Genomic DNA, 27,173 nt, shown 5'->3' on the forward strand with positions numbered 1-27,173 from the left:
TGGTGCCCTTTGTTTCAAAGCACCAACCTACTCTTTTGATTCATTCAGGTCTTTTAAAAATGAGGTATACATATTTAAAATTCTACTCTCACCACCACCCACACATAATTAATTATATCAGTTCTTTGTAAATACAGATCCTGCTTTTTCTTCTCATTTCTTAATTATGAGCCTTTGTTCATCACTTCTTCCCTAAAATACCCTTTCTTAATGTTTTTCCACCCCCAAAGCATGAGTTACAACCCATTAATTGGATATGAAATCAGTCTGGTAGCTAATGACCAACAGTTTTTGAAAAATGGAATAAAGCCATCCTGGCTAACACAGTGAAACCTCGTCTCTACTAAAAATAGAAAAAAATTAGATGGGCGTGGTGGCGGGGGCCTGTAGTCCCAGCTACTCGGGAGGCTGAGGCAGGAGAATGCCATGAACCTGGGAGGCGGAGCTTGCAGTGAGCCGAGATCATGCCACTGCACTCCAGCCTGGGTGACAGAGCAAGACACCATCTCAAAAAAAAAAAAAAAAAAAGAGATAAAATAGAAGATAGAGCACACATAGTAAGAATGGGTATTTTATGAAACGCTGCTTTCGTTTTTCTGTGTATTTACATAAGTGTATTTCTGCTGTGGGTCATGTTCAGAAACATTTAAAAACCTCTTTCTTATCAGACTTTACATTTTGTCAAATGTAGGAAGAAGTTCATCCCCAGGTCCAAGGCTTACATAGTTTAAGAGATAGAGTGCTATAGATCATTTTAGAGATCTGGCTTCGAGTCCCAGCATCTCAGCTCACTGCATGTAGAAACCTGTCATGTAGTTTTTTTTTGGCGGGGAGGGGGTCTTAGTTCCCACACCCAATAAATAAGTGCATGCTATTTTTTATTCCAGTGGAAAGTAAAAAGACTACTTAATGAAATACAGTGGTCCCTCCATATCCATGGGGGTTTGGTTCCAAGACCTTCTGAGAATACCAAAATCCAAGGTTGCTCAAGGCCCTTAAATGGTGTCGGATTTGTCTATAACCAACAAACATCTTCCCATATACTTTAAATACTCTCTAGATTACTTATCATAGCTAATGCAATGTAAATGCTATGCAAATAGTTGTTATTCTGTATTTTTAAAATTGGGTTTTTAATTGTTATTTTTATTGGTTTGTGGGGTTTTTTGGTCTGAGTATTTTCCATTCATGGTTGGTTGAATCCACAGATACAGAACCCACAGATACAGGGGCCAACTGTAATATAAATGAAAGCACTTGAAATTCTCAGAGACAAGGAACGATTTTTTTCACAGGTGATCTTCAATATGTCTTTATGCTTGTTTTGTCAGGAGAGCTTTTGCAGGAACAGGCATTTAGAAAGCCTTTGCCAGATTCCCCCCATGTACAGCTTCCTCACTTCAGGTAATTGAGTAGTGTCCTGTCTTGTTGACAGAGTGAATGCCTTTGGATTTCTTGCTCAATCAACTCATTGTTTGTCCACAGGTGCTGGCTTATTCTCAGACTCTGTATATTGGGAGAGAAACCGTTAACCTCCCCCAGAAATGTTTGTAGTCATACCTATGTGATTTGTATATTTTCTCTATTTTTTGGTCTCATTTGTACTTAGACAAAGAGGCAGCCGAACGTCTTTCAAAAACAGTAGATGAAGCATGTCTGTTACTAGCAGAATATAACGGGCGCCTGGCGGCAGAACTGGAGGACCGTCGCCAGCTGGCTCGGATGTTGGTGGAGTATACCCAGAATCAGAAAGATGTTTTGTCGGAGAAGGAGAAAAAACTAGAGGTGAGTGCATTGAAGGCAGACCCAGACTGCCCACGTTTCCCTTCCTGTAGCCCACATTAGGAGGTTTTTATTATGCTTTAACAACATTTTTATCGTTTAAAAATTCATGATGTGAATTCTGAACATCCATCAGATACTGTAATTATTTGACCCCAGTTAAAAATTGAAGTCATGTTCTTATATGTCCAGGACAGAACAAACTGGATTGTAGGAAACAAACAGTGAACTCTTAATCACAGCCTTAGGATCTTAATATTGCTTTCGTTTGAACTCATGTTTTTAAAAAAATTACGAATTGAGGTACAAAAAGGATAGCAAATCAGTGAAAACCAAAGAGTATGTTTGGTAGTATCTGGGAAGTGCTGAAAAATGTTTCTTTCAAGTCATTTGGAGGTTTATTTCTTTTTTTTTCGAGACGGAGTCTCGCTCCGTCGCCCAGGCTGGAGTGCAGCGGTGCGATCTCGGCTCACTGCAAGCTCTGCCTCCCAGGTTCACGCCATTCTCTTGCCTCAGCCTCCCAAGTAGCTGGAACTACAGGCGTCCACCACCACGCCTGGCTAATTTTTTGTATTTTTAGTAGAGACGGGGTTTCACCGTGTTAGCCAGGATAGTCTTGATCTCCTGACCTCATGATCTGCCCACTTCAGCCTCCCAAAGTGCTGGGATTACAGGCGTGAGCCACCGCGCCCAGCTGTTTGGAGGTTTATTTCTGACTTTATCCATGCTGCGGCCAAGAGGTTGTCTGCCTCCAAGATCTATCTGTAATTAGCTCTTAAATGTCACAGTAGTATTTATATAGCACAGTTCTCAAACTGTAGAAGACCTCATTTCTACCCTGGGTTGAGGACATTAGTCCAAGTGACCTTGGGGAGGGAGTTCAGAAACATTTCCTCACCATACACTTGTTTGGCTTCATAATTAAGTACATGGTAGTTTACCCTCAGTACTTGGTCCCGTGGGATAACAGAGCCAGCAGTGTGGATGTTTGGGAACTTTGCTGCCCCGGGCTGCTGCACTTCCTTTTCAGGAATGTCTGCTCTTCTTTTTTTTTTTTTTTATTGATCATTCTTGGGTGTTTCTCGCAGAGGGGGATTTGGCAGGGTCACAGGACAATAGTGGAGGGAAGGTCAGCAGATAAACAAGTGAACAAAGTTCTCTGGTTTTCCTAGGTAGAGGACCCTGCGGCCTTCCGCAGTGTTTGTGTCCCTGGGTACTTGAGATTAGGGAGTGGTGATGACTCTTAACTAGCATGCTGCCTTCAAGCATCCGTTTAACAAAGCACATCTTGCACCGCCCTTAATCCATTCAACCCTGAGTGGATACAGCACATGTTTCAGAGAGCACAGGGTTGGGGGCAAGGTCACAGATCAACAGGATCCCAAGGCAGAAGAATTTTTCTTAGTACAGAACAAAATGAAAAGTCTCCCATGTCTACCTCTTTCTACACAGACACGGCAACCGTCCGATTTCTCAATCTTTTCCCCACCTTTCCCCCCTTTCTATTCCACAAAACCGCCATTGTCATCATGGCCCGTTCTCAATGAGCTGTTGGGTACACCTCCCAGACGGGGTGGTGGCCAGGCAGAGGGGCTCCTCACCTCCCAGTAGGGGCGGCCGGGCAGAGGCGCCACTCACCTCCCGGACGGGGCGGCTGGCCAGGCGGGGGGCTGACCCCCCCACCTCCCTCCTGGACAGGGCGGCTGGCCGGGCGGGGGGCTGACCCCCCCCACCTCCCTCCCGGACGGGGCGGCTGGCTGGGCAGAGGGGCTCCTCACTTCCCAGTAGGGGCGGCCGGGCAGAGGCGCCACTCACCTCCTGGACGGGGCGGCTGGCCAGGCGGGGGGCTGACCCCCCCACCTCCCTCCCGGACGGGGCGGCTGGCCGGGCGGGGGGCTGACCCCCCCACCTCCCTCCCGGACGGGGCGGCTGGCCGGGCAGAGGGGCTCCTCACTTCCCTGTAGGGGCGGCCGGGCAGAGGTGCCCCTCACCTCCCGGACGGGGCGGCTGGCCAGGCGGGGGGCTGACCCCCCCACCTCCCTCCCGGACGGGGCGGCTGGCCGGGCGGGGGGCTGACCCCCCCCACCTCCCTCCCGGACGGAGCGGCTGGCCGGGCAGAGGGGCTCCTCACTTCCCAGTAGGGGCGGCCGGGCAGAGGCGCCCCTCACCTCCCGGACAGGGCGGCTGGCCAGGCGGGGGGCTAACCCCCCCACCTCCCTCCCAGACGGGGCGGCTGGCCGGGCGGGGGGCTGACCCCCCCACCTCCCTCCCGGACGGGGCGGCTGGCCGGGCGGGGGGCTGACCCCCCCCACCTCCCTCCCGGACGGAGCGGCTGGCCGGGCAGAGGGGCTCCTCACTTCCCAGTAGGGGCGGCTGGGCAGAGGCGCCCCTCACCTCCCAGACAGGGCGGCTGGCCGGGCGGGGGGCTGATCCCCCCACCTCCCTCCCGGATGGGGCGGCTGGCCTGGCGGGGGCTGACCCCCCCACCTCCCTCCCGGACGAGGTGGCTGCCGGGCGGAGACGCTCCTCACTTCCCAGACGGGGTGGCTGCCCGGCGGAGGGGCTCCTCACTTCTCAGACGGGGCGGCTGCCAGGCAGAGGGGCTCCTCACTTCTCAGACGGGGCGGTTGCCAGGCAGAGGGTCTCCTCACTTCTCAGACGGGGCAGCCGGGCAGAGACGCTCCTCACATCCCGGACGGGGCGGCAGGGCAGATGTGCTCCCCACATCTCAGACGATGGGCGGCCGGGCAGAGACGCTCCTCACTTCCCAGATGTGATGGCAGCCGGGAAGAGGCGCTCCTTACTTCCCAGATGGGATGGCGGCCGGGCAGAGACGCTCCTCACTTTCCAGACTGGGCAGCCAGGCAGAGGGGCTCCTCACATCCCAGACGATGGGCGGCCAGGCGGAGACGCTCCTCACTTCCCAGACGGGGGGGGGGGCGGCCGGGCAGAGGCTGCAATCTCGGCACTTTGGGAGACCAAGGCAGGCGGCTGGGAGGTGGTTGTAGCGAGCCGAGATCACGCCACTGCACTCCAGCCTGGGCGCCATTGAGCACTGAGTTAACGAGACTCCGTCTGCAATCCCGGCACCTCGGGAGGCTGAGGCTGGCAGGTCACTCGCGGTTAGGAGCTGGAGACCAGCCCGGCCGACACAGCGAAAGCCCGTCTCCACCAAAAAAATACGAAAACCAGTCAGGCGTGGCGGCGCGCGCCTGCAATCGCAGGCACTCGGCAGGCTGAGGAAAAGAGTTGCAGCCAGTGGTTTTGTGAAGGAGGACACTTCTGAGTTAGCCAGTTATGTTGTATTTCAAGAAATACTTCTTAAATCCCACTCAGAGTAGACAAGGGACAGGGAGAGCCATGTCACCTCCATGCTCAGGAAACATGCTCTGGCACAGAAGGAGGGAACATTGAGCTAGCTCTGAGGCTGAGATCATTGTATTTGCCTTTCAGCATGGTCATCTGACTTGAGGGGAAATGAGTGGCAGGCACTTTTTACCGTATCCTTACCTGCAGTGATTCTGGGAACTGTGTTGCGTAGTGGTAGCAGGAACTTCACATTCGTAGCCTGCTTGAATGTGGAAGATGGGAAAGGGCTGTAAAAATCCTATGGCTTAGGTTTAGACATCGGCACTGACCAGAGATCCTAAAGGGAGTTTTACAGGCAGTACCAGACGGTCATTTATCTGAAATGCTCATCTTTCACTGAGGAAGCATTTTCAGCACTGTGCCCCGGGACTGATAAGAGAGTGTAATTAATGATTCTGGTTGTAAGTCACCATGCCATCTGTTGAACTGCCCCTTGGCGACACATTAAGGGCTTTCTCTGATCTGTCAGACATTGATTATCATGAGCAGCTGTTGTTGGGTAGAACGTGGCAAGCAACCATAGAGGACAGAGTCTTTGAGGAGATCGGGTTGGTAGAGCTGGTTAACTCTGTTCTGTTTTCCCTCCCCACAGTTGCACACTGCTCTGTGTATTGTTGGGGAATCATTCTGGTTTTTGTAGAACTAGTGGTTTGCTGGACGCCACGAGAGGGCATTAAGGTGGAGAAACAGATTAGAGCTTTGGATGCGTTCTGTAACTTTCCAGCCTGCATTGCTCTGCCCAGTTCATTCAGTGGAATGGGGCTGGCATTCCATTGCTGAAGAAGCGGAACAGAAAGGCCCCACCACTGGAACCAACGTACAGAGTCTGAACTGAAGGTTCTTATCTCAAACCATGTCTCCGAGGTACATGAGCAGAACCATTTATTGTAAAAAATAGAGCCAATTTGCTGCATTAAAGAAAGCAAATGACTAGATACAATATAAGGTTTTTTCTGAGATGGAGTCTCGCTCTGTCACTCAGGTTGGAGTGCAGTGACGTGATCTCAGCTCACTGCAGCCTCCACCTCCCAGGCTCAACCAATCCCCCGTCTCAGCCTCCTGAGTAGCTGGGATTATAGATTATAGGCATGTACTACCACGCCCGGCTAATTTTTTTTATTTTTAGCAGAGACAGAGTTTCACCATGTTGACCAGGCTGGTCTTGAACTCCTGACGTCAAGTGATCTGGCCGCTTCACAATATAAGATTTGAGAGATGGTTTTAGTTCTTTTCTTTATCCACGCTTGCTAAAAATTTAGGCAGTCTGCTCTCCTGAACCTAAGATTTTTCTCTCACATTCTGTAACAGACTGGTCCTGTCCCATCACATCCCTATGGTGGTGGCCCAACTTGATAAATGTATGCCCTTGAAAGATGCGTGAATACTGTGAATTCCTTCAGATTGTCCAAAAGTCTCTCTGCGTGATGGGGCAGTACATAAAGTTTACCCACTTTTTTAACATTCATTTTTGTAACACAGCCAGTCCGTTTTAAAACTTCCAAATCAGAATGCTAATTAAATATTTTATTTTTTAATCCTTTCATTGCCTTCAGCATATACATAGATGAAATTCTCAGAACTCTTTGGAGAAGTAGTTATTTGCTTGCGAGTCTGTTTTCGTCCCAAAGCTCTAATATACTTAGGTTTTTTGTGCTTTCCTTTTTAACTTTGTATCTTGCTTTATGTAATAAGCATCTTTTTGTCTTTCACTTGGGAATTTTATGTTGGTGGCTCCTGCATGTCAGGATAGGGCGTGTGATGATTCAGAGCCTAGGATGTAGGAGAGGGAATTACGGCTCAAAGTAGGAGATTGTGTTTCTTCCCTCAAGGAAATCATATTCTGGTATAAAAAACACAGGTGAACATAAAACCAAACCACTTGATCGTACATAATGTAGATTAAGGAGGCATTTGGCGATTCTGATTGTGGTTTAAGGTAAGTCCAAACTTCCTGTCAGGCAATAAAACCTTTTTGTAAAAGGAACTAGCAGTTGAAGAAGAGAAGCGTGTTTATAAATGGGGAGCAGTTAGACTGGACCAGACAGGTATCTGAAGAAAGACAAAGGCAGATGTGGGAAGGAGGTGCTGCAGACCACCAGTGGAAGATTAAGGTCTGTGCTCTTTAAGAAGCTACGTATTCATTCAGGGAGTCAGCAAAGCCTGTGCCAGCCAGATGTACAAAGATGGGCACGATGCACTTCTCCCCTCAAAGGGCTTATGCTCTAGTCAGGGGGAAATAGCAGCAAACAAGGGGTTAAGGTAGAATTCAAGAAAGGTTGTCAGTAAGGAAAATATTCTCACATGTGTCTACCTTGAAATAGACCAAGAAAAAAATGAAGATGCTAATAATAACTTGATCAGATGCTTATTAAAAATGTGAGAGTTATCAAATCATGGACAGTTTCTGAAACTAATGCCTTCAGCAGGTCTCCCAAAGTTTGCTAGACTGTATACTCTTTGAGTGCTCTCACAGTGCCAGGAACATATTTGTTCCTCAATAAATATTTGTTCTGTGACTGAAATCCATCACTTTATGTAACCTTTTTCTATAGAGAAAAGGGTTTTTTTTAAGGTTGCATTAAAAGTGGCTTAACAAATCTGATTTAATGATTGGCTGTAAAGAATATGTTAATATGGAAAGGTAACCATTTTTAGAAGTTTCTGTAGGTTTTCTCCTTTGTACTACTTTTCTTTTTTCCTTTAAGTAGAATTATGCTTTATTCTGAGATAATCATCTTTTTTTGTTCGTTTGTTTGTTTTTGACTTTTGCTTCAGGGTGTCATGATTGACTTTGGCCTATGATGTTGGCCCTTAAACACCAGGCAAGGGTGGAAGGAATGCTGCTGAAAATCTGTGGGTAATGTTTTTGTCATGAACATGAGAAAACCTAGAAATGGAGAAGGCACGTGGAAGGAAGCACAAATGGCAGCCCAAAGAGGAGGTTAGAGAATGCGGAGGGTATAGAAGAAAGCCCATGCAGAAAGGCAAAGGCCAAAGATACCAGAAAAGCCTTCCAGCTTCACTTCCAGAGCAAAGAGAAGCTTTGTTTGTGGTTAACAGAGGTGACTGCATTACTCCCAGATGTCTGCTCAAAGCTCATAAGACATAGCGTGAGTGGGTTGGATAGGGTTCCTGTCTTGTCAGTGTGAATAAAGCATGATACAGACATGTTCTGTTTGCATGATCAGTGCATGTGGAAGAGTGTGTGTGTGAGAAAGAAACCTATTTGTCCAAGTATTAAGGAAAGAAAAAAGGTCAGGAACCTGCAGTTTTACCTTCTTAACTGTGATTTTTTTTTTTTTTTTTGAGACAGACTCTTGCTCTGTTGCCCAGGGCTAGAGTGCAGTAGAGCAATCTGAGCTCACTGCCTCCCGGGTTCAAGCGATTCTCGTGCCTCAGCCTCCCGAGTAAGCTGGGACTACAGGTGCATGCCACCACACCCAGCTAATTTTTGTATTTTTAGTAGAGATGGGGTTTTGCCATGTTGGGCAGGCTGGTCTCGAACTCCTGATCTCAGGTGATCCACCTGCCTTGGCCTCCCAAAGTGTTGGAATTACAGGCATGCGCCTCCATGCCTGGCCTTAACTGTGAATTTTATTCAGATCATGGTATCTGACTGTCAGTGATCTAGAACTGAAAGGAGATAGTCCTGTGTTGACCCACATGCCACATGGTGCACACACACAAAGATGATATGCCACACAGGGAAGAGCTCTTGAGAAATTTGTTCCAAGCTGCAGATTTATTGTTTTAGTTGAGGTGAAATTCATATAACGTAAATTAACCATGCACTTCAAAGTGCACACATTTTGGTGGCATTTAGTACGTTCACAGTATTGTATCAAGTTCCAAAACATAATTGTGTCTGGCTTCTTTCACTTAGCACGATGTTTTCAAGATTCATCCCATGTTGTAGCATATATCAGTACTTCATCTCTTTTATGGTAGAACACTAATCTGTTGTATGGATGTGACACAATTTATAACCTGTCTATGGACATTTGAGTTGTTTCCACCTTTTGGCTCTTATGAATAGTGTTGCTATAAACAGTCATGTGGAGGTTTTTGTGTGGCCATATCTTTTCATTTCTCTTGGTTATGTATAAATCTAGGAGTGGAATTGCTGGGTCATATGGTAATTCTATGTTTAACATTTTGAGGAACCATCAGACTGTTTTCCACAGCAGCTACATCATTTTACATCCCCACTAGCAATGTGCGTGGGTTCCAGTTTCTCCACATCCTCATCAACATTTGTTATTGTCTCTTTATTTTCGACAACCTACATGTGCAGGTTTATCTCATTGTGATTTTGATTTGCATTTTGCTAATTACTAACGATACTGATCATCTTTCAGTATGCTTGTCGGCTGTTTATGTATCTTTGGAGAAATGTGTGTTCAATTCCTTTGCCCATTTTCAAATTGGGTTATTTGCTTTTTTTGAGTTGTAAAAGTTCTTTATATATTGTGGATAATATACCTTTATCACATAAATGATTTGCAACTATTTTCTCCTATAAGTTGTCTTTTCACTTTCTAGGTAATATCCTTTGATGTGCAAAAGTTTTTTATTTTTATGAGTTCCAGTTCATCTATTTTTGTTGTTGTTGCTCATGCTTTTGGTGTCACATGTAATAATCTGTTGCCAATCCCAGGTCATGACAATTTTTTTCTGTGTTTTCTTCTAGGAGTTTTATAATTTTATGTCTTAAATTTACGTTCTTAATCTGTTTTGAGTTAGTTTTTGTATGTGGTGTGATGTAGGGGGGGGACCAACTTCATTCTTTTGCCTGTAGATATCCATTTGTCCCAGCACCATTTGTTGAAGAGACTACTCTTTTCCTCCACCTGAATGCCCAGCACCCTTGTCGAAAATCAATTGGCCACCGATGTATTGGTTTATTTCTGGATTCTCAATTCTATTCCATTAATGTATATGTCTATCCTATGCTCATACCACACTATCTCCATCACTGTAGTTTTGTAGTAAGTTTTAAAATCAGTAAGTATGAGTCCTCAGAGTTCTTTTTCAGTATTGTTTTGGCTATTTAGGATCGCTTGCAGTTCCCTATGAATTTAACAATCACCTTTTCCATTTCTGCAAAAAAGGTAATTGAAGTTTTACTAGGGAATGCATTGAGTCTGCGGGTCACTTTGGGGAGTATTGCCATTTTAGCAATCTTAAGTGTTTCAGCTCATGAACAGGGGATGTCTTCACATTTATTTAAGTCTTCAGTTTCTGCTGCAGAATTTTAAAAAGCACTCTAGGAGAGTGTCATTTACTGATGCATTTGATATTATAAAGGCCCTGTCTAGGTTTTGGGACCACAGATGGAGGGCGGTGGTATCACCTTTCAATAGTGTTAACCCCCACCTCTAGAAGATATGAGTATTTTATGTATGGACTCAACAGAGTCACCAAGGCACAGTCACAACAGCAGCTTTACAAAGTAAAGTGACACATAGAGGCCTGGATATCTAAGTAAAGTGATTGGCAGGATTATTGAGCTGGACAGAACCTTAGAGATCATATAATCAGACTTCTGAATTGGTGAAGAAACCTAGAGAGAGAGTTAGCTGCAGACCAGCATAGAGTCCAAGGCAGACATCTGGTAACTTCATCAGATTTGTACTTTTCTTTTGATTTCAGAATTTTGATTCTGCAACATCAACAGCAGGAAGACATCTTACACAGAATAGTAGCCAAAGTTTAATCATTGAAACAATTCCTAAGAATCTTGTTGTAGAGAAATGACATTTTATGTGGGGTCATAAAATGATTGCATGAAAGCATTCTAAGTGTGAAAGAACCTAGTCTGCCACCAAGGTTCTAAGTACCTGCCTCGCTGTACCCATGCTCATGCTCTTGCTCTGATAGGAGGGGAGAAATTGGCTCATGAACTTAAAGCTGCTGGTGTTTCTCCTCGCTTGGCACCTCCCCCTTGGCTGTAATGACTACTCAGGAGTAGAGCCTCTGACTTCAGACAACACAGCTGGGAAGGGGGAAATGGTTCAGAATCCAACATTGCCTTATGACTCTTCATATTTCTGTTTGATTGTGGTTATAACAACTTGAGAAATTCTTTGGCTACAGTTGAAGGGGTGCTAAACCAAAATGATGGCAGATTGTTGTTTTTGGCAGCACCTCCCTGCAGGGTGCAGATGGTTAGAAGCTTTTGTTTCAATATTAGGCCAGGCAGTAGGGGGAGATAGAGAGCTCCTTTTTTGTCAACTTTGGAGTAAATTCGTCTTTCCTATGATGATCAAAGCCAGTATCTCAGTGTCCTATTATGGTAAGGACAGATGGGAGCCGGTGATCTAATCGTCATTTTAGGTAAGAGCCCTTGGGTTTATTTGAACACTTCAGGGTCACAGAGGAAGCCAGTGAGGACCAGTACCTGGATCTTCTGACTCCTAACTACAGTGATCATCCACTGTGTTCTCCTGGGAGCTGAGAGGCCCTGCCTAGTGCTGGCCCCCTCCTCTCAGTCCTCTAAACTCACTGCCCTTCTGTAGTATTCAGGTCTGTCCTCCCTAGGCTGGCAGCTCTGTCAGCACCCAGGTTGTTAGAATAGTTGAAACAGGTCATTCTGCTGCCAAGTAATTACGGGGCCTTGCACTCAGTCCCTTCCCACGAAGCAGGCCATAGTGTGCTTACTGCTCTCCCTTGCCTTTCCATCCCCTACTTTGATGTGGGAGTTTTCTTTCTTTTTACTTTTCTTTTCTTTTCTTTTTGTCCGCCAGTTTCCCTCCAATATGTGAGGACTTTTATTGAGTTGATGTGTGGGCTTCTGTGAGTGATTTGGAGTTCCTTGGATTTCTTTTATTCATTTTAGTCTACTGACCCTACTGCTCAGGCCCAGTTTACAGCTGGAGCTTTTATCTGTTGGGTGTGTGTGTGTTTCTTTATTACAATGTGAAACCTATGATACTTATTTTTCACTCCAGGAAAATAATGCCACATTATAATGTACTTCACATACTTAGTGACTTAAGAACATGATTTGCCAACATTTGAGACTTTGAGACTTTACATTGAAAAAGTGACATGGTTTTAAGGCTTTCCCAGCAAGAATTCATGCCTTTAGCCATAGTACCGTTTTCATATTTGTAGCCCAACTTCTGTGGGCAGTGTAACCCCTGCTTGATGGAACAGTGCCACTGAGTTTCAGCTGGTATATGTAGCACTAATTTTTCATATTTATGAAATGCATATAATATGAAGTTAAAACAGCACCTGGGCCTCTTATTACTCCTGCCTGCCAGAACATTCACTCTGATTCAACTAGTACTCAGGGTTTTTGTTTTTGTTTTCTTTTTTTGATTGTAAAAGTAATACATCAGAGGAAACTTAGCAAATAAGTATAAAGAATAAAATTAGTCTCATTACCCAGAGATAACTATTTTTAATTTTTGCGTATTTCCTTTTCCTCTTAGTTTAAAATTAAACTGAATGATAACTTGCAGATAATTTTCTGTCATGCTTTTTTCTTAACATGATTATTTTTCCTTGTAAATAAAAACTTTATAAACATTGTAAATGATTGCTTGAATACCTGTGGTTGGATAGTCAGTGATTATTTGTATTGAGCACTTGTATGTTTCTGTCTCTGTCTCTTAGCTTTAGGCTAACTTTCAGTATTTGGATTATTTTCTTCCTGTAGATTTCTAGAAGTGGTTCTATGTATATGTGCAGATGTCTGCTTGTCTTTTAGGTATACTGAAGGTCATATACATTTCACAGTCTCTGCTACCAGAATGCGTTCCTGCTGTAGGAGTTCTTGTCTTTTCCAAAGCATCTTAACCAGTCTAAGACTTCATTGAGCTTATTTTGTATAAACCTCTATACAAGTTAAGGATTAGTCTTTTGTTTTATGAAGGAGTAAACACAGAATAGTTTAATTAGACTAATGGAGCTCTCTCCTGGCTTTTAAATGATCTTGTTTACATTTGAGACAGCTGTGTGAAAATAGCACATACTTCTACTATAACATTGACTTGAGTGAGCATAATTTTGAGAGCAAGGTTCAGATTGCAGAAATTTGAGCTGCCTATTTGACCTAGTGGGTGCAAGTTATTTTGAGCAAGGTTCTATTTTAGTCTTTATGAATGTTCCTACTACTGTTAAGGTGGGCCTTCTACTCCCACTTAAAATTGGGATTCTGAAGAAAGTTAAAATTGGATTGTGGCATACTTTGCAATCTTGGAAGTTAATCTCTGACTTTGTTTTTCTGTCTCTAAAATGTTAGACTTGAAATAGATCAGAAAGAGTCATTTTCTGAGATCAGGGCAAAGTATTCTGGTTATAATCAGGAGTCAAGTGAAACCTTTGCAGATGAAAGCCATGAGCCCCAAAGATATGGCATGCTTTATGTGAAGAGGATGGTACTAGCCAGCTGTCATGATGGCTGTGCAAGCCTCCTTATTTGTTTTTTTCCTTATTGAGGTCCTTTATCTTTAAACATCTGTAGGAAGAAGTATGATTAGCTCTCTTTGCCTAATTCTGCCAGTAGCTACTTTGAGAATTTCAAGCACAATAACTTCGCAAACTTCAACTCAACAAAAATTTACCAGCAGCCTTTCTGAGAATTATTGGGGTTTGGACAGTAATCATGAATGGACAAATCCCACTTTTACTCATGATGTCCTTTTCCCAGTCCTTTCCTTTTGCTCACAGTGTGTCTGTTCTGTGGGGCATAGACTCAGTAGGAATTGTTCCCTTTAAGATACCATTGACCCCAATTAATGGTGCAGTGATGATGATCTGCTTTGCATATTCCAGGTTCTTTTTGGCTTTTTCCATTGAAGCCAGTGGTCCTCCCAGCGTTTTATCTTTGATGTGGCTTTTCATTGATAAAGTAACAATTTACCTTCCTGGGACAACAGATTCCAACACCTTAACTAATCTGAAGTTGTTAGCTTCCGCCTTCCCTTGTCACATGGGACCTTTAGGGCCAATTTATTTTCCTGCCCATATGAGAAGTCTCCAGTAAACTAGCTGAAGGTCCTCAGCATGTAGCATGCTTTGTCTGTCCAGTGTTTAAAAGAAATCATCACATTCACATGAGCATACCCCTGCACCACCCTCCCTTTATAACTGCCACCATATCCACTTCCCTTGCTGCCTCTGCTTCTCAGCCTGTTGCAGCTTGGCATGCATGTCTACATTCCACCCAAGTGGCTGTCTTCAGAATTTCCCCCCTTCCCCCCACCCCTGCCCCCAGTGGTCTAATCTCAAAACCCAAAAGGTACTTCTTAGTCTCTGCCTCTTGGCTCCCTTTCTCTTTTTGGCCCTGTCTGCAGCATTTAATATTACTGTATTACAATGTGTTTGCATTTCTGGTTTCTGTGTACCACCCTCTGCTGGTTCTTCTGCTTTTTCATCCTTCAATAAGCTTTTCTCCATGCCTTTATTGTAAATGTTGCCATTCCTTTAGCCTTTTCTCATTCTGGACCTTTTTTTTTTTTTTTGAGATGGAGTCTCGCTGTTGCCCAGGCTGTAGTGCAGTGGCGCGATCTGGACTCACTGCAACCTCCCACCTCCTGACTTCAAGCAATTCTTCTGCCTCAGCCTCCTGAGTAGTTGGGATTACAGGCACCCACCACCACGCCCAGCTAATTTTTGTATTTTTAGTAGAGACGGGGTTTCACCATGTTGACCAGGCGAGTCTTGAACTCATGACCTCAGGAGATCCACCCGCCTCAGCCTCCCAAAGTGCTGGGATTACAGACATGAGCCACTGCACCAGGCCTGGACCTTTTCCTTGAGTGCTTTATACTTAGGCTGGCTTCAGTTACCAACTGGATGTTGATGGCCTACCTCTAGATCTCTAGGTCAGACCTCTTCCTTGTACTTCAGACTCATGTATCTCATTTCTACAGACACCTCAGAAAGTATGGCTGCGACAGACTGTCTCCTTCCTTCTGACCTCTCCTTTCCTTCTCTTTCCTTGGCTTGGAGAGTGGCAGTGCCATCCATCAAAATCAGACACTAGGCCTCATCCAGTGTTTCTCCTGATTTTTTTCAGCTCCCAAATCTGTTGCTTTGGCCTCCTTGTCACAGCCTCTCCTTCAGTTCCTCTGCTATGCCTCTGCCAGGTTGACCTCCCACCACCATCTTCCATAGCTGAGTAGGTGCTACGCCAGTGTGGTTTTTGCTCCCTCTCAATTTTTCGTGAATCTGCCTCCCTTCTCTGCGTCTTTGTCTCCACTTCCATCACCTTAGTCCACTCTGTCATCATCTGTCCCCCCCTGGATCCTTGCAGTAGCCTCATGACTGATCATCTACATCTGCTCTTAGGCCCTGTAATCCATTCTTCACATGGCAGCCCTATGATGTGTTCAGAATGCAGCTCTGAGCATGTCATTCCCCTGTTTAAACATTTAAGTAGCTTCTCATTATTCCTAGTTCTTGGAATATGGGCCCAGTGGCCAGGTGTGGTGGTTCACGCCTGTAATCCCAGCACTTTGGGAGGTTGAGGCAGGCGGATCACTTGAGTCCAAGAGTTTGAGACCATCCTGAGCTACATGGCAAAACCCCGTCTCTATCAAAAATTAAAAAATTAGCTGGGCATGGTGGTTCATGCCCAGCTACTGGGGAAGCTGAGGCAGGAGGATCACTTGAGCCCAGGAGGCGAAGGCTGCAATGAGCCATGATCGTGCCACTGCACTTCAGCCTGGGCGACAGAGTGCAGGCTGTCTCAAAAAAAAAAAAAAAAAAAAAAAAGACTATGGGCCCAACTGCTGGCCTGGCCCCCTCCTGCGCCCTATGACTTGGCCCCTGCTGACTTCCTCAGCCACATCTCTTGTTGTGTCCCATGGCATTTTGTCTGCACTTGGCCTTCTTTGATCTCAGGCTTTACATATGCTGTTCCCACTCTCTGCCCAGGACACACTTCCCCTTGTTTACTTTCCATCAGTTATACTTACCTAGTTAATTCCTGTGTGCACCATTTGTATCTCATGTCAAACAGTATTTTCTCAGGGCAGTCTTTCCTCAGACCCCACCCCAACCCCCCAGCCCCATACACTGTCTTATCTCCCTAGCTTTTTCCTTCAGAGCACCACATAGGTTGTCAGTCTGTTTGTGGATTATTACCAGACCATAAAGTTCTGTCTGTATTGTCACTCAGGCATGTCCAACCCACTCCTGATACTTGGCCCACTGTCCTGATCTCAGAGTGGCAAGTACCGATGTCACTTGGTTCATCTCTAGACAAGGTCGGTGTCTGCCTTTGATGGGGACTCTTTCCAGTCTGAGGATGTTGCTCGATGGACTTCTTCTCACTAAGCCTATAGCTTGATGGACTGACTGGACTGTGGTACCACCAAGTTTAAAAATTCTGTGATTTTTTTTGTTTTCCAATATTACAGGTAGACCTTTAAGGAAAAAGAGGTGCCCTCAGTCAAAGATCCTTTCCTTTTCTCAAGGCAGCTTCTAGTAAATGTGCTAAATTTTAAGGATATAATCAAATGGTTTCTGGGAGAAAGGATCTTGTATCCCATTAATAATTCTTTTTCTTCAACTCTGCATGTCTTTTCTTGACATATTATAAATCAGGAAGATTAAGTATTGCTCATAAAATAATAGAATATGGGAGGGGTGAGTGTTCTTTCTCCATCAGATCTGTTGATTCAAATGGAACAGTTTAGCAAGTCCCTGTTCTCACCCAAGCTTCCCCCACGCCATAGGCGTTGTTTTCATTCCCATCTCATATATAGGAGCCCAGTGAGTTTGTCACATGTTATATCCTAGGCACATGGAAGTGTAGGATAGGAACTTGGATTTTCTTTTTTTTTTTTTTTCTTTCCAACTTTTATTTATTTTATTCAGGGGGTTCAGGTTTGTTAACATGGGTACATTGTGTGTCACAGGTATTCGGCGTACAGATAATTTTGTCATCCAGGTAATTGGCATTGTACCTGATAGGTAGTTTTTCAGTCCTCACCCTCCTCCCATCCTCCACCCTCAAGTAGTCCCGGGTGTCTTATTTTTCCCTTCTTTGTGTTCATGTGTTCTCAATGTTTAGCTCCCAACTTATAAGTGAGAACATACGGTATTTGGTTTGCCTCATCCATGTTGCAGCAGAGGACGTGATCTCATTCCTTTTTATGGCTGCATAGTATTCCATGGTATATATGTACTCATTTTCTTTATCCAGTCTACTGTGGATGGGCATCTAGGTTGATTCCATGTCTTTACTATTGTGAATAGTGCTGTGATGAACTTAGGCATGCATGTGTCTTTATGGTAGAATAATTTATATTCCTTTGGTTATATACCCAGTATTGGGATTGCTGAGTTGAATGGTTGTTCTGTTTTAAGTTCTTTGAGAAATCTCCAGACTGCTTTCCACAGTAGCTGAACTAATGTACATTCTCACTAGCCCTTTATAAGTGTTCCTTTTTCCCCACAACCTCCCCAGCATCTGTTATTTCTTGACTCTTTAATAGCCATTCTGATTGGTATGAGATGGTATCTCATTGTGGTTTTGATTTGCATTTCTCTAATGATTAGTGATACTGAGCTTTTTAAATATGCTTGTTGGCTGCATGTATGTCTTCTTTTGAAAAGTGTCAGTTTGTGTCCTTTACCTATTTTTAATGGGGTTTTTTGTTACTTGCTTATTGACTTAAGTTCCTCATAGATTGTAGATATTAGGCCTTTGATGGTGGCATGGTTTGCAAATATTTTCTCCCATTCTGTAAGTTGTCTTTTTGCTCTGTTGATAGTTTCTTTTGCTGTGTAGAAGCTCTTTAGTTTAATTAGATTTTACTTTTCAATTTGTTTTTGTTGTAGTTACTTTTGGAGTCTTTGCCAGGGCCGGTGTCCGGCATGGTATTTCCTAGGTTTTCTCCCAGGGTCTTTGTAGTTGGAGGTTTTACATTAAGTCTTTGATCCACTTTGAGTTGGTTTTTATATATGGTAAAAGGAATGGGTCCAGTTTTAATCTTCTGCATATGGATAGCCAGCTATCCCAGCACCATTTATTGAATAGGGAATACTTTCCCCATTGCTTGTTATCATCAGCTTTGTCAAAGATCAGATTCTTGTAGGTGTACAGCTTTATTTATTTATTTTATTTTATTTTATTTTATTTTGAGTCTTGAGTCTCTCTTTGTCTCCCGGGCTGGAGTGCAGTGGCGCAATCTTGGCTCGCTGCAACCTCCGCCTCCCAGATTTGAGCAGTTCTCCTGCCTCAGCCTCCCGGGTAGCTGGGATTACAGGCATGCATCACCACGCCTGGCTTATTTTGTATTTTTAGTAGAGATAGGGTTTCCCCATGTTGGCCAGCCTGGTCTCGAACTCCTTACCTCAGGTGCTCCACCTGCCTCAGCCTCCCAAAGTGCTGGGATTATAGGCATGAGCCACCGTGCCCGGCCAGTGTACAGCTTTATTTCTGAGTTCTCTACCATGTTCCATTGGTCTTTGTATCTGTTTTTGTACCATTTCCATGCTGTTTTAGTTACTGTAGCCTTATAGTATAGTTTGAAGTTGGGTAATGTGATGCCCTGGGCTTTGTTCTTTTTGCTTAGGATTGCTTTGGCTATTTGGGCTTTTTATTGGCTCAGAATCAGTTTTAGAATATTGTTTTCTGTTTGTTTTGTTTTTGTTAGTAGATGCTGTGCATGCAAAAATAGTTTTTCCTAATTCTGTGAAGAATGTCTTTGGTAGTTTGATAGGAATAGCATTGAATCTGTACATTGCTTTGGGTAGTATGGCCATTTTAACAATATTGATTTTTCCTATCCATGAGCATAGAATGTTTTTCCATTTGTTTATGTTGTCTCTGACTTCTTTGAGCAGTGTTTTGTAATTCTTGTTGTCGAGATTTTTCACCTCCCTGATTAGCTGTATTTTATTCTTTTTGTGGCTGTTGTGAATGAAATTGTGTTCTTGATTGGGCTGTCAGCTTGGACATTATTGGTGTATAGAAATGCTACTGATTTTTGTGTATTGATTTTGTGTCCTGAAGCTTTGCTGAAGTTATCAGAACTAGGAGCCTTTGGGTAGATATTATGGGTTTTTCTAGCTATGGAATCATATAGCCTGCAATGAGAGATAATTTGACTTCCTCTCTTCCTATTTGGATGCCTTTTATTTCTTTCTCTTGCTTGATTGCTCTGGCTAGGACTTCCAGTACTGTGTTGAACGGGAGTGGCAAGAGTGGGCATCCTTGTCTTATTCTGGCTGTCAAGGGAAATGCTTCCAGCTTTTGCCTGTTGAGTATGATGTTTGCTGTGGGTTTGTCATAGATGGCTCTTATTATTTTGAGGTATGTTCCTTCGATGCCTAGTGTGTTGAGGACTCTTAACATGAAGGGATGTTGAATTGTATTGAAAGCCTTTTCTGCATCTGTTGAAATTTGAAATGATGATGAAGTTTTTGTTTTTAGTTCTGTTTATGTGATGGATCACATTTGTTGTTTTGCATATGCTGAACCAACCTTGATTCAACAAATAAAGCCTACTTGATCATGGTGGATTAGCTTTTTGATGTGCTGCTGGATTTGGTGTGCTAGTATTTCATTTATTTTTACATCTGTGTTCATCACGGATATTGGCCTGAAGTTTTCTTTCTTCATTGTGTCTGCCAGGTTTTGGTATCAGAATGATGCTGGCTTCATAGAATGAGTTAGGGAGGACTCCCTCCTTCTTGATTTTTTTGGGAATACTTTCAGTAGTAGGATTGGTACCAGCTCTTCTTTATATGTCTGGTAGATTTTGGCTCTGAATCCATCTGGTCCAGGGCTTTTTTTGGTTGGTAGGTTTTTAAATTACTGATTCAGTTTTGGAACTCGTTAATAGGTCTGTCCAGGGTTTCAATTCCTTCCTGGTTCAATCTCGGGAGATTCCATGTTTCTAGGAATTTATCCATGTCTTCTAGGTTTTCTAGTTTGTGTGCATAGAGATTGAACTTGTATTTTCTTTTTTTGTTGTTGTTTTGTTTTTGTTTTTGAGACGGAGTCTTGCTCCGTCCCCCAGGCTGGAGTGCAGTGGCGCCATCTCGGCTCAGTGCAAGCCCCGCCTCCCAGATTCACACCATTCTCCTGCCTCAGCCTCCCGAGCAGCTGGGACTACAAGGCGCCTGCTACCACGCCTGGCTAATTTCTTGTATTTTTAATAGAGACGGGGTTTCACTGTGTTAGCCAGGATGGTCTCGGTCTCCTGACCTCGTGATCCGCCTGCCTCGGCCTCCCAAAGTGCTGGGATTACAGGCGTGAGCCACCACGCCCGGCCTGAACTTGTATTTTCTGACTTCTGCCACAGCCATCTCCCTCCAGTAGAAAAGATACGATATACTCCCAGTCATTTGGAGGTGCTAAGAAACATAACCTTATTGTTTGTTTGCTAATGGAAAGGAATTGAAATTTTTTTTTATTATAGAGCGAGCTGTATTCCAGTGTAGTAAGTAACCTACAGACTGTCTTACCCTGGGCAGATCTGCCAGCACTAAAAACTACAATAAACATTGCTTAAAAGAATTTTACATGATACAACCAAATACACAAGCACACACACACAAAAAATTTGTCCGTTAGTTTGTCTTTTTCCTTTCTACCCTTTGTTTCTCAGCTGTCCTCCAGGAATGCTTGACTCTACCAGTATTTGGCTTAAAATGAGAAACCTTTGTCTGTACCTTTGATGTTTGTTTGCACAAAAATCAATAACCTGGCTTTCCATTAAAATAGTCCTTAAAGAAGCTAGTTTGTGGGGTCTTTGTTAACTTGTGCAAAGCATACATTTTTGATGGTTTACTTTAAAAAAAAAACTAAATAGTTTGTCTTATACTTTAGTATTTTGGTTTTACTGGTTTTATGTAGTGAGGGACCCCGTTCCATAAATGTAAGGATTTTTGAAGGATCCAGGTCCATTTATTAATCTGTATCTTTTTAAAGCATTTTATGAGCATCTGTTAAATTGAAAATATTTAGCTTTATGATTATATTAAGGCTTGAAAATTGTCCAGTCCTAAAGTGTATTTTCCTTTTTTAGTTTTTTTTAGTTAGTATAGACACTGACTTTTCATTCTCCCCTTGCTTCCGCATGTCCCTGTGAGATCAGGGGTTTTGTTGTGCCAGTAGAAGCTCCCTTATCACCTTTTGTGTAGAGGAGCCTCTGGGGAGAAAGAAATGCCCTGAAAATGGTTTGTGGTACAATTTCAGGTTTAAGAAGCTCGCTCCCATTTGGCGTTTCCCGTGGATGGCTGAACTGCTCCAAGAACATTCCTCCAGTTATAGGCATTTTGTCGTTTTTCCTTTTGGGAAATACTTTGTGTGTACCTTTATTATGGGTTTTGATAGTGGAGCTGAGAGGCCCCGAGTATTGGGATTGGAGCCACAATTTCTTCTCTTCTTTGTATCTTCCCCAGTGTCTTACTCAGCAGCTCCCGCCGTGCTGTGACACCCCAGAATGTATCATTTCGAAATGTCGCAGCTGCCACTAGGTCATATGGGAGCGTGGAGCTGGCTGGGGGAGAGGTGCAGGTCAGTGATGGTTTTTTTTTCCCACATTGGATCTTTGAAGAAAATTTTAAAATGGCACTGTTATTTTCAATCCAAATATTCATATATTGTATTTTCCAAAAACATAATGAGTGAATGAAATTGTGGTTTAAGAGGCTGTGCTTCTCAAGTGTAGGTCCTGTGGCCTTAGTAGCAAGGGGTAGGCCTCCTGGCAGGATGAGGGGGCTTGGCGGGTGTGTTAAATATTGGTGGGGTGTGGGTCAGCTTCCCCTTTGGGCTTGGCTCTCTCAACCTCCATACTATGAAGCAGTCCTTTGACTTAAATTCAGTGTGGCAGGTCACCTTTAAAACAGGGGCCTTCATAAACTGCTTCGTGCACGATAACCCTTTATGACTCTTAATTGGGGGTAGCCGAGCAGTGGGTGATTTTGATATACCATATGTCCTGTAGCACAACAGGGCAAGATGATGGAGATTTCCAGGAGTCCTCTACTTAGCAAGAAAGAAAATAGGTTTAATAATGTTTACATTTTGATCATTGTTTCTTACATGTGTTGCTAGAGGAAACGCTTATAGTTTTGTTTTGAAAATGAAATTCCTGTGGAAGGGTCATTGCAATGCCAGCCCCTGTCATTTCTAGCCCGCTTATCCCAGAGCTCATCTGCAGTGTGTCAGGTCTGGCTTACTTCTCTAACCAAAAAAGGCAAAGAATGTGTAAGCCCTGCTCTCTTCAGCAAATTGTCTGGGTGCTCTGTGATGGGTGGAGTTCACGGTGTCAGCTGGATCCACAGGAAGCAGGGAAATGTTATAGACACATTTTCTCCTGTAAGTTTAGAGAGTCTGTGAGGCAAGATTCCAAAGCTTTGCCAGGAGCATAAATCCTAGGCTTTATCTCAGAACTACACATTGGGCCTTACCCTCTACATTGTAAACATTTCTTGGCAGTCAAATAAACCCAGGCAGTTTCTCGAAGGTGCCTGCCACCTCCTCCACTTCCCCTTCTTGAGGATCCTGACACAGGTTTGCTGCAGCAAGTCAGATAAGATTCTTCCCTATTCGGGGCCCCCCACGGCTCTTCTGGGCTAGGGCAGGGTTGCCGCAGTAGGTACTTGCCGCTGAATGGAAGGCCCACCTCAGCCCCCTACTTCTCAGTATAAATAATGCGTGCGCTGGAGAGGAATAGCAACCAGACTGCTTGGGCTTGCCATGTCTTCTCTTGCATAAGATTGGTCGTGGAGGAAAGGCACCCTCTGAAGATGAAAATGCTGGAGAGAGCCTTGTGCGCTGTGGTTGAGAAGAGTGCGCTGGTGGGGAGAGGAGACTGATGGGCAAGAACGCTGCAGCAGGCTCGTCCTGCAGCTGTAAATGGCATAGGACTGGAGCTCTTGAATTCCAGTTCTAGGCAGGGGAGCGTGGGTGTTGGATGAAAGGTTTAGTCCTGTGTTACATACAGGACTAAAGTATAGTCCTGAATAAAGTATCTGAAACAAGAAGCATGTGACCACCTGGGCACATCATTTTTCTACCTGAGTGGTACTTGGTGTACTAAAGAGATTATGGGATGCAGCACACTTAGACAAGGTGGAAGAATCTGAGTGGGTCTCATCACGTTGGAGTTGGTTTTTATGGGATATGGAAAAGAGGCCCGGATTTCTTCTGAGAGCAGGAGTAGCTGAGGAGCCCTGTGGCAACAGAGCTCGTGAACTACACGTGTGAGAAGACAGGCTGGTAAGTTGAGACACGAGATTCTTGGATTTTCCTGAGACCTTTCTCCTTCATCTCTCCAGACCCAAAGAGAATAACCTGGGAAGTCAGCTAGTGAGGGTCTGCAAGACCCAACTGAGAGAGCTTAAGAACCGGAGAATTTGGAGGCAGGTGAAGGCTGGAGTTGTATTTGGGGGAGTTTTGTTTGGAGTCAGTCTTTTTTTTTTTTTTTTTTTTTTTTTTGAGACAGGGTCTCACTCTCACCCAGGCTGGAGTGCAGTAGTGTGATCTTGGCTCACTGCAATCTCCGCCTCCTGGGCTCAAGCAATCTTCCCACCTCAGCCTCCTGAGTAGCTGGAACTATAGGCATGTGCTACCACACTTGGCTAATTTTGCATTTTTTGTAGAGATGGGGTTTTGCCATGTTCGGGCACAAGTGATCCACCTGCCTCAGCCTCCCAAAGTGTTGGGATTACAGGCGTGAACCACCTTGTCTAGCCTGGAGTCACTAATTTCTTCTGTTGGTCCATGGCAAGGTTTACAGATGACTTTGTTTGGAAAGCCTGAATCTGTTTTTAAAAGCAGGGATGGGGAGTGGGAAATCACAGTAGTTACTACTTGAGTCTATTTAGTGGACTATAAAAATTACTATAGCTTCAGTTTAACCTAATCAGAGCTTGCCATGAATTCGAGTCTGCTTGCCTCTCTTCAGGAAATTAATCTGGGTCATTTGACTGTCCCAGTTAAGCAGGTACATGTTTTAACAGTTTTAAAGGCAATTGCTACCTGTATTTGGTTATTCAGAGTATATACCCAGTTATCCTTGCCAATACATTTAAACCTCTTAGCCTACAGATCTTTTCTTTTTACCAGCCTCAGTGTTTTGTGTTTTTCATTTTTTTGTGGAGACAGGGTCTCACTCTATTTCCCAGGCTGGTCTCGAACTCCTGGCCTCAAGCAGTCCGTCTGCCTCAGCCTGTGAAAGCATTGGGATTAAAGGCGTGAGCCACCATGCCCAGGCCAGCCTTGATGTTTATTAATCCTTTTCAGTGACAGTCTCACTCTCCCTCTTTCTTTCTCTAGTGATTCCTTCCTCTGACGCCTGCTCTTACAATAGGCGTCCCTGTGAGAAGAGTCACCCAGTGGCATCAAGAGCTCTGGGCAGGATCCGTCCACTTCCAGAGTGGCCTGAAGAGTGGAACACATTTCTTTTTAGTTAAATGAGTTTCTTCGGTAATGTCCAGAATATAATATCAGCCTAAGCATGATGGAATCCCCCGTACCCCACCCTATACCCCCTTCCAAACAGAAACAACTGTTGTTTGGTTTTTTGGGGTTTTTTTGTTTTTGTTTTTGTTTTTGTTTTTTTTGACACGGAATTTCACTCTGTTGCCCAGGCTGGAGTGCAGTGGCACAATCTCAGCTCACTGCAACCTCTGCCCCCCCGGGTTCAAGCAATTCTGCCTCAGCCTCCTGAGTAGCTGCGATTAACAGGCACCCACCACCCTGCCCAGCTGACTTTTGTATTTTTTAGTAGAGATGGAGTTTCACCATGTTGGCCAGGCTGGTCTTGAACTCCTGACCTCAGGTGATCTGCCTGCCTCGGCCTCCCAAAGTGCTGGGATTATAGGCATGAGCCACTGCGCCTGGCCACAACTGGGATTTTTAAGAAATTGCCTAGGAGAGAGTTAGTTGAACTTAAGGTGGTGTCTAATTAGAGCAAAGTGCCTTCCATTTTAACTTCAATGAACTTGCCAGGTTGGTCTGATGATAACCCAAGAGTAAGGAGTCTTGGATTCTGATCCCAGCTCAGCTTCTAGAGACTTGGTGGTTTTCAAATTTTTCTTGAGGGACTCCTTCAACTGAAGGGCTCCCTAGTTGCCGAGAGTGGTTGGTTCTGAGTCGAGGTGGCTTTGATTTGTCAGCTTTGGTCAGAGAATTCAGGCAGGGGGCAGGAAGTCCGTGTTCTGTAGTTGTTTTGCTATTTTACCCTTTTTATACCTTCCATTCAGGAGAAGTTTATTAGATGAATCCATGTCCAGAAATAGAGAATTAGTTGCCTTCATCCTTTATATTAATTTCCCTTGAAGTATAAACAGCCAAAGAAGAAAAGTACTTGTGGGAGAAAGGGGGTTCAGATCCTCAAATTTGAAAATAGTTTTCAACTTCAGGAACGTGAAAGGTGACTGTTAACCAAAGTCTGAGTCTCAGGAGCTACTTCATGTGGTATGCTTTTACCTGATGTCATGTTTTAGATATGGCTCATTTATTTGGCACACGTGCTGGGTGCCTACTGTTTGCTGGACACTGTGGAGTCTGGTGGATGCTGGGGGAAGCAGATGGGTCTGGTCCTGGCCTCCAGGAGCTTACTAGTTAAATGTGGGAGTCATTGCTAATCATTTACGTAAGTCATTGTTTAATTTTAGTTGTGGTAAGTTTACAAAGGAAAGAAATGGGCTGCTAGGAGAGCTCACTCTCTACCCTTTTCTCTTCCTTTGTAGACTGCGTGAGGAGCTCTCATTGCGGGTGGGAGACTGATTGCCTGCAGTAATGGGGAGAGGATATGCCTGGTTCCCTCCTCTCACTCCTTGCTTGGACTTTTGTCTTTACAACTTGAACTAAGTATTCTCCATTTGACCTTTTTCCTGCCTCATTATTCTTCCCAGACATTCTTTAGCTTCTACTTTCTGCCTCTTCAGGTGTGCATCAGGGATCTGGTATCAAGGAATTTAGAACTTGAAAAGAAGTGTTATGGTCCAGTTCCCTCACTTTCAGATATGGAAGAAGGGAACACATCCACGGTCACACAGCAGGTTAGAGGCAGAACCAGGACCAAGCCTAGGTCTCTGCATCTCAGCCCAGGGCTTCTTGTTACATTCCTGCAGGAAGGGCTTTCTAAGTCAGCAGGGGCCCAGCCTCAGGGACCTACTTACCCTTGCAGAGACACTGAGAGGACAAAAACTAAGCCTCAAGGGGGCCAACAGCCCCAGACTTCACATGGCCTAGGGTTGTTTTCTATATATCTTGGCAGATTTATCAAGAGTACCTTTTTCCGGGAGCTGAGGAAAGAAAAAAAATATGCCCCATTCCTATCATTAGGGGATTCATATTCTAGAGGAACATAGAAGTCTCACATGTGTGGAGAGAGCATAGAGCAGCTTGCTAGGGGCTCAGGTACACACCCTGTGTGAGGGAGAGCTCTGGAGCAGGAGGAGATGGGGAGTCGTCTCCTGGATGCAGAGCAAGGATTTTCCTAGAGAGGTGGAGTCCAGATAGTCCAAGGAGCAGAGGAGTGGAGGCCAGGCTTTGCTAGGGCTAGGAGAAGAGAGAGACCCCCTCCAGGCTTGTGGGGAATCCTGAAAAAATGGTCCACACAGACAAAGAGGGTTAGGAGGTTGTGAGAAACACACTTTGGCAGGGGCTGATTTTGCAAGACCTTGAACTCTGCTCTGAAGGACCAGATCATGGAGCTAGTGGGGTGCCGTGCCTCACTTTCTCAAGGGAGTGGTTTCATGAAAGCTGGGCTTTTGGGAGAGAAGTCTGGTGGCATTTTAGGAGCCCTAGGGGTCAGGAGGCCTAACCAGGGACTTACTGCAGTGACTTAGTCGTGGAATGAGGAGGCCCTGGTCACAGGGAGTAGCAGTGGGGTATTTTGAGCTTCTATAGTGCTTGTTTGCAAAACATGATAAATTTGAGTTAATCTCCAAGCTTTAACATAGGAAGTATAACTTCAGTGTTTTTTTTCTTGCCATATCTAGGTGGAGTCTGCAAAGAAATTGTGACGCTCAGGTGTCTGTTTTATTTTACAAAGCATTTTGAAACTTTTGAGAACCAACAAAAAGAGAATGCA

General features: G+C 44.4%; 1 protein-coding gene across 4 annotated transcripts in view; it reads left to right on the plus strand.

The window, feature by feature from the left end:
* RPRD1B (regulation of nuclear pre-mRNA domain containing 1B) overlaps positions 1 to 27,173 on the plus strand; it is a 99,682-nt gene that overhangs the window by 30,946 nt on the left and 41,563 nt on the right. For 2 of the 4 annotated variants that reach the window (XM_004062125.4, XM_055373500.2), the window contains exon 6: positions 1,610 to 1,785. In XM_004062125.4, coding sequence (XP_004062173.1) covers positions 1,610 to 1,785 — 176 coding nt within the window. The other 2 variants (XM_055373498.2, XM_055373499.2) reach the window with 2 other exon arrangements.

This window comes from Gorilla gorilla, chromosome 21 (genome assembly GCF_029281585.2).
Source record: "Gorilla gorilla gorilla isolate KB3781 chromosome 21, NHGRI_mGorGor1-v2.1_pri, whole genome shotgun sequence".
In the NCBI taxonomy this organism is placed as follows: domain Eukaryota; kingdom Metazoa; phylum Chordata; class Mammalia; order Primates; family Hominidae; genus Gorilla; species Gorilla gorilla.